This window comes from Bos indicus, chromosome 11 (assembly GCF_029378745.1).
Source record: "Bos indicus isolate NIAB-ARS_2022 breed Sahiwal x Tharparkar chromosome 11, NIAB-ARS_B.indTharparkar_mat_pri_1.0, whole genome shotgun sequence".
Lineage (NCBI taxonomy): Eukaryota > Metazoa > Chordata > Mammalia > Artiodactyla > Bovidae > Bos > Bos indicus.
This window is the reverse complement of record NC_091770.1, coordinates 93,277,526-93,285,467: the sequence shown is the minus strand read 5'-3', so window position 1 is coordinate 93,285,467 and position 7,942 is coordinate 93,277,526. Positions and strand designations below refer to the sequence as shown.

At 39.5% G+C, this 7,942-nt stretch overlaps 1 protein-coding gene across 1 annotated transcript; it reads right to left on the bottom strand.

Annotated features, from left to right (window-relative positions):
- Nucleotides 1–6,736: 6,736 nt before the first annotated feature.
- LOC109565626 (olfactory receptor 1J21-like) lies at nt 6,737–7,672 on the bottom strand. The gene has a single exon (XM_019969530.2). It carries the CDS (start codon nt 7,670–7,672, stop codon nt 6,737–6,739), a length of 936 nt encoding a protein of 311 aa, XP_019825089.2.
- Nucleotides 7,673–7,942: the final 270 nt, after the last annotated feature.

Below are 7,942 nucleotides of genomic sequence, written 5' to 3'. Positions count from 1 at the left end.
AAACAGTCCCTGTGATTCTATTTTTATATGTAAATATAAATTATTGAAAACATGGCTCCCTTGTCTTCCTTTCTTAGCTGTCACTCAGAAATCTTTATTGACAGTATTCTTATACTTTTGGGGGGAATAATAAGGTGGGATATGCTTTATAGAACTTAATTTGCTCTTTTCTTGGTTAATTGGACATAAAATCTCTTCCCCAGATTTTAAAGTTTTATAAAATGTGCTTGAATGTTCACATCCCTGTATCTAAAGAATTTTCCATTTTGGTGAGAATATGGTTCCTCCTGCACCCAGACACCTAGGCATCCAGAGACCCTGAGTCCTGCTAAAACTTGCAGGGAAAGAAAAATAATTTTATTTTACTTTTTTTTGGCCACACTGCAAGGCATGCAGGCTCTTTTAAGTTTCCTAACCAGAGATCGAACCCACATCCCCTGCAGTGGAACCACCAGGGAAGTTCCCCAGAACATATTCGATTTTTCTCTTCCCACATAATAAATGTACTTCTCTTGTCCTTCAGGAATATAACCCACACTTACTTTCTTCCAAGACCCTTGCAGATAATCAACAACAAAATAAATGTCACCTCTATTGTTTCAGGTGCCAGTCAAAGAATTTACTATGTGATAAAATCTTCTCCTTTCATCCCGACAGCAACCCTCAGAGACACATTGAGAAACTCAGGCTCAAAGAGGTGGAGAACACTTTAGGATCACAGTGAAAAGAAGGATTGAAACTTGGCTGTCTGACTCCAGAGTGGTTTGTTGTTATTGTTTAGTTGGTCAGTCATGTCCAACTCTTTGCAACCCCATGAACTGTAACCCGCCAGGCTCCTCTGTCCATGGGATTCTCCAGGCAAGAATAGTGGAGGGGGTTGCCATTTCCTTCTCCAGGGGATCTTCCCGACCCAGGGATTGAGCCTGCATCTCCTGCATTGGAATTGTCAAGGACTGTAGTCATGTATGCGGGACACTGTGTCCTGAGGAGGAATAGTTAGCTCAGCCTAGTGGCAGAGGATACATGAAAAGCTTCCTAGAGAAGATGTCTCTTTACTTGAGACTTAACAAATCAGAATTATCCAGACGTACACATTCTATCTCACCCTGATGATCACTGGTAGAGGGGGCAATGTGTTTCAGGACAATAAACTGGCTGTTTCAACTGAGGAACCAAGATCTGATAGACACCAGGTACCAAAGTGAGTTGGAAGACATAAAGTGAAGATGTTTATAGGAAATGTCCAATAATCAATTTCATAACCCCTGAGACTCCCAAACTAGAAGGAGGCTAAAGATCTCGACTGTTAGATCCTAAAAGTGCTAAGAGGAGGACATGAGAGGTTTTTGTAAAGATGTTTCTTTTGGAGAAAATGTTTATGTTACTTATGATTCTGAGGGTTGGTTGAGGCTTGGCTGATTCAGTTCAGAATGGCGGTTTCTCTGGATGTGGCTGGTCTCACTCATGCTTCTGTGGCCAGCTGCAGTTTGAAAAGTGAAAGTCACTCAGTCGTGTCCAACTCTTTGAAACCTGTATACTCCATGGAATTCTCCAGGCCAGAACACTGGAGTGGGTAGCCTTTCCGTTCTCTAGGGGATCTTTCCAACCCAGGGATCGAACCTAGGTCTCCCGCATTGCTGGGGGATTATTTACCAGCTGAGACACAAGGTTAGCTGATCTAAAATGGGCTCATTTGGGGTGGTTTTGAATCACACATCCCTCACCTTCTTCCTAGGACTTGCAGCCTCCTACCCCACCCCACCTTTCTTGTCCTTATGCACTACTAGACTGTCTGTTGCGAATTTAGCATCATCATCACCCATTGCTAAGTCTTCCCCTCCTTGTAGTGGTGAGGCTGGAAACATTTCCAGATTTTTCCTTTTTGTATTGTTCAAGTTTAATGCTTCGCAATGAGAACTCATGAGAAATTTAGAAGGCAGAAAAGGAGAAGGCGTTACTTTCTGGAGGTAATTACATTACAGGCAGAAACAGGCAAAAGTGAAGTGCACAGAAATTTCCCAGTGGGCTTCTAAGAGCTGCCTGCATGGCTGCAGCAGGTTGAGACATTTTGAGGAGTTTGTCAGTATTTCTTGAGATTTTTCAGCTACTAACCATCAAACTTTTAAAACCATCTATTTTGCATTTTAGGCTGAAATCTTTAGTTGTCGATATTTTAACCTTAAAGGGCCTCCTCTGACCTTCGTTCTCCAGCTTTGCCATAGTTGGCTAGGCGAGCACCTTTCTTCTGCTCTTCTGAGCAAATCCTTATGGAATACTTCACATCAAAATTACTCACCATTTATCTGAGTCTATTTTATGGTATAGAGATGAAATTGCCAGATTGAAATACTTTCAATTTTAGTCAGGGACATCTATCGTAGAGTAGTGAAGAAAGGATGAACTCTTTCAAAATTAAATTTTAGAAGTTCCTTATTACTATGAAGAAACATTACACTAAATCGTTATTTCCTACTGCATTAAAAACAACTCCATGTGTTTTAAGAACTAAAGGCAGGGAATTCCCTGGGTGCCCAGTAGTTAGGGCTCCATACTCTCACTGCCCAGGGCCACAGTTCGATCTCTGTCAGGGAACTAAGATCCCACGAACCATGTGATATAGCCAAAAAATAACAAGAACCAGAGGCAAAGTTTTTAATTTCTACATAAATGTCACACTATCTTTATGTACATGAGTCAGGGAAGTCCTTTTTTGCTTTTAAAAAATTCAGATATATTTCATATAAACCACACTGAACATCACACAATATACTACCAAATGCTAGAACAAAACACTACTGAGGCATGGATGTCCAAAGTGCTACAAAAACTGAAGCCTGTTCAATTGTTAGCAAGAGATATACTACTGATATTCTATTATTCTATTCTGATGACACCTAGCTCAGGCTCTTGTGCTGTATTAACAAGATCAGGGGCGTGGATTTTACTCTAGACACTCAATTGCTGCTATTTTCCAAAGTCACGAACCTCCCCTGGACTCTGGACAATGCCTTGCACATAACAGCTGTTCGTCATACAGTGTCCATGTGTATTCAGTTGATATTAATTGATATTTGAGTTTGAAAGACATTGACACTGACACTGCAGTACCATAACTGTCTTTTTTAAAAAAAATCATAGATCTTACTGTTTAAGAAAAGTTTTAGGTTTACAGCAAAATTGAGTGTAAGCATGGAGTTCCTATATACCCCTGTCACAGCACACCTACAGCCCCCCTGACTCTCAACATCCCCCACCGGAGTGATGTTTGTGACAGTCAGTTAACCCACATACCATAACTGTCTTGTTGTAGATTATCTTGCTAAAAACTCTACCCTGTACAAGGTAGACCCACCTAATGTTGAACCCACCTATAGTAAATTGTATTAGAGGATATTACAGTGGGGTATTCCTACTATTTATGCACATTCATGGAGAAGGCAACGGCACCCCACTCCAGTACTCTTGCCTGGAAAATCCCATAGACGGAGGAGCCTGAAAGGCTACAGTCCATGGGGTCAGTAAGAGTCAGACATGACTGAGGGACTTCACTTTCACTTTTTACTTCCATGAATTGGAGAAGGAAATGGAAACCCACTCCAGTGTTCTTGCCTGGAAAATCCCAGGGACAGAGGAGCCTGGTGGGCTGCCGTCTATGGGGTCACACAGAGTCGGACATGACTGAAGTGACTTAGCAGCAGCAGCATGCACGTTCATGATGCTGACAAAAAATCTGAGTCCACCTTTCTTCAGACCCTACATTTTTTCTGATGTCACATCCCTTTCTTGTTGTCTGTAAAATACAACAGTTGCCATTTTCAGGGTGACTTTCTCAAGGAAGCACTTTAAAGTCAATAACACAAATCACAAAATGATACATTAATAACTTTAATCACTTTACAATTAAGACATGGATAGAAAGTAAGAAGCAAAAGTAGCAAGCTTCCAATAATGGACAGCATTTACAATATATACAAATGTGACAAAGGATTAATTTCAAGATTATATGAAGTCCATCTGTACTGCAATTAAAAAAGAGAAATAACTCAACAGAAAAGCAGGAAAAGACATAATCATTTATTTCACAGAAGAAAATCTTGTACCAGTAGGGACAATGATGGCTGCTCAAATGTTGCAAAGTGGGTTTTCTAGTGGGTAGATGGCATTTCACTATGTGGTAAATGAGGGACCAAGACCACCCATCTCTCAGGACTGCAGATAAATCTGCTTCCAGACAATAGAGAAGACATACATCCTTCTTTAAAATTCCAGCCAGGAAATAGCACACATTCTTTTCCAATGGGGAGGACATGCCACGGAGCCACACCCAGATTAGCAGGAAATGTGGCAGCTGTCTCCCAGAGCCAGCTTCACAGTTGGGAAAGAGATCAGAAATTCTGGTGGACAGCTAGCCATCTCTGCCACAAACATTCAATAAGCATAAGATAAGATGCTCTATGTCATCAATTACCAGAAAAATAGAAAGTAAAACTACAATGAGATATAATTTTCTACTCACCAGAATTGTAAAAACTTTAGAAATTTATTAGTATCAAGTATTGTTGAAGAATGGAGAAGGAAATGGCAACCCACTCCAGTACTCTTGCCTGGAGAATCCCATAGAGGGAGGAGCCTGGTAGGCTACAGTCCATGGGGTCGCAAAGAGTCGGACACGACTGAGCGACTTCACTTCACTTATTGTTGAAGAAGTAAAATATTAGGGACTCTCATACTCAGACAATGGAGTTTTAAATTAGTATAACTTTAAAAAAATTAATAGAGTATTCCTTAGAGTAGTTTTAGGTTTAAGAAGAATTGAGCAGAAAATGTCCAGGAACTTCTCCCCCACCCTTATGTGGGGAGAAAATTATAAACATCTTACATCCATTTGGTACATTTGTTATGAGTGAACCATCATTGATACATTTTATTAAAGTTCATAGTTATGTTTAGAATTCACTCTTTGTGTTGTACAGTTTTAAAATTTTTGGAAAATATATGATGACATGTATGCACTATTATATTATCATTCAGAATAGTTTACTGCCCTAAAAATCCCCTCTCTTCTATTTATCTTTCTCCCACCTCAAACTCTGGACCTCTGGTAACTACTGAAATTTTTGTCTTCTCTACAGTTTGCCTCTTCTAGCATCTTATATAGCTAGAATCCTACAGTATGTAGTCTTTTCAAATTGACTTCTTGGTACAACTATTCCAGAAGATTTAGCAGTGATAATTAAGTTGAACATACACATCTACAATCCAATAATTCTTCTTCTGAGTATATAATGTACATAATCTCTTGCTTATACCAATAAGTAATGCACAAAAATATTTGTTGCTACATTGTTCATAATAACATAATGCTGAAAATAAACAAAAAAAGCCATAGAGAATAATACAGATGTTTCTTTTATAAGAAATTATAAACAAAAGTACACAATGTGATGATTTGAAATACATATATATTGTGAAATGATTACCAAGATTAAGATAATTAACACACCTATCACTTCCTTTAGTTAATCTTTTCATGTGTGTAGTGATAATGCTTGTGAACTATCTTCAGAAACTTTCAAGTATGCAATTCCATGTTATTAACTAGTCATCACACTACACTTGGTCCTCAGAACTTACTCTTCTTCAGACTAAAACTTTGAACCATTTGACCTACGTTACCCACTTCCCCTTACTCCCTGCCCCTGGTAACCACCATTCTATTCTCTATTCCTATGAAATCAGCATTTTAAAAAAGTTTCCACATATAAGTGATGCCATGTAGCATTTATTGTTGTCTGGTTTATCAAATTTTCACATTGTACACTTTAAATATATACAATTATATTTGTGAAAAAAAGATAGCCACAGAAAAAGAAATGTTTCAATGAAAGCTTAAAAGATAGGGATTTTAAAAATGTAACAGGAGGTTGTTTTAAAAGTAAAAATATAGTAATAATTTTTTTTTCTTTTAAATTTTATTTTATTTTTAAACTTTACATAATTGTATTAGTTTTGCCAAATATCAAAATGAATCCGTCACAGGCATACATGTGTTCCCCATCCTGAACCCTCCTCCCTCCTCCCTCCCCACACCATCCCTCTGGGTCGTCCCAGTGCACCAGCCCCAAGCATCCAGTATCGCACATCGAACCTGGACTGGCAACTCGTTTCTTACATGATATTCTACATGTTTCAATGTCACTCTCCCAAATCTTCCCACCCTCTCCCTCTCCCACAGAGTCCATAGTAATAATTTGATAAGAAATTACAGATAGAATTAATACTAGATTTCTAATTAAGGTCACTCAAAAGAGAACTTATAAATGTATTATGGAATTAAACTAAAAATAAAATCACAAGCCAACCAGAAATAATATTTTTGTTATCTTGAGAAGGGAAAAATGCTTTGTTACATAAGGTCTGTAAATTATCCACACCCCTTCACCAAAATAGTGAGAGTTGTGACTACAAAATTTTTTCTTCAATGTTTGTGGAACAATGAATACCACAGAAAAAAGGAGAGGGGAAGGAAATGGTAGTTGTGCAGGTATATTTGTAAAATCTTTCCCTCTCTATAATGAGCAAAAAATTAAACAGAGAAGAAAGCTATGTCCAAGCTGAAGCAGAGACTGAAGATAGAAGGCCACATCGAGACTCACTAAGAAATAACTAATCAGAGAGGAAAGGATACTCACATCGTGTGTGTGGGATTCAATTAATAGGGAAACAAAGGTTATCCTTAAGAAAATGTTCCTCTACTAAGTATATTTCCCAGAGCTCCTTTCATATCCTGATTTCTCAGACTGTAGATAAAAGGATTTAGCATGGGAGTGATCAGAGTGTACAATATGGCCACAATAACATCCTTGTCATTAGAGTTATTAGATGAGGGAAAAAAGTACAGTCCAATAATTGTTCCATAGTACAGAGCCACCACAGAGAGGTGGGACCCACATGTAGACAAGGCTTTGTAGAGTCCCTTGGTGGAGGGGACCCTAAGGATGGTTGCCCCAATGCAACCATAAGAGACCAATATGCATGCAAATGGCAGGGTAATGACCACCACTCCCACAGTGAGGATAAACAGCTCATTGACTGTGGTATCTGAGGTGGACAGTTTAAGTAAGGTGGCAAGGTCACAGAAGAAGTGAGGGAGAAGATTGTCTCCACAGAAAGAGAGATGGGCCAGGAGGAGGGTGTGTAAGATGGCACTAGCAGAGGACAGGACCCAGGACACAATTACTAACAGGAAACACAGGCTCTGACTCATAATTGTGATGTAGTGGAGGGGGTGACAGATGGCCACATACCTGTCATAGGCCATTGAGGTGAGAAGAAAGCTGTCAAGACACCCAAGCATTAAGAAAAAATACACCTGGGAAATGCACCCAGCATATGAGATGGATTGACTCTGTGTCTGCATATTCATGAGCATCTTTGGAGTTGTGACTGATGAAAAAGTGATGTCAGTGAAGGCCAAGTGGCTGAGGAAGAAGTACATGGGGGTGTGAAGGTGAGGGTCCAGCCTGATGACCAGGAGGATGAGCAGGTTGCCCAGCACCGTGGCCAGGTACACGCCCAGGAACAGGGCGAAGAACACACCCTTCTGCTCTGGCTGGATGGGGAGCCCCAGGAGGAGGAACTCGGACATGCTGCTCTGATTTTCCCTCCCCATGGTCTCTTTTGCTGGAGATGAAAAAAAGAGACAAAAATGTGGAAGCATGAGAAATCATTATGACTATCACATAATGAAACATACTTTGGAACAAGTCAGTACATGAATCTTAACCTGAATGGCTCATGCTCTTTGCTCCACTATGGACTAGTGATGGTCTGGATAAAAATGTCCACCTAGAAACCAGCACTATTTCTTTTGGAGAAACCACATAACATTAGTATTATTATTATATCAAATCAGGCTCAAACCTGAGGAGTTCAGAAGTTT

What these genes read in the sequence shown, in the direction of transcription:
- LOC109565626 (XM_019969530.2), bottom strand. Translation starts at nt 7,672, where the DNA reads ATGGGGAGGGAAAATCAGAGCAGCATGTCCGAGTTCCTCCTCCTGGGG.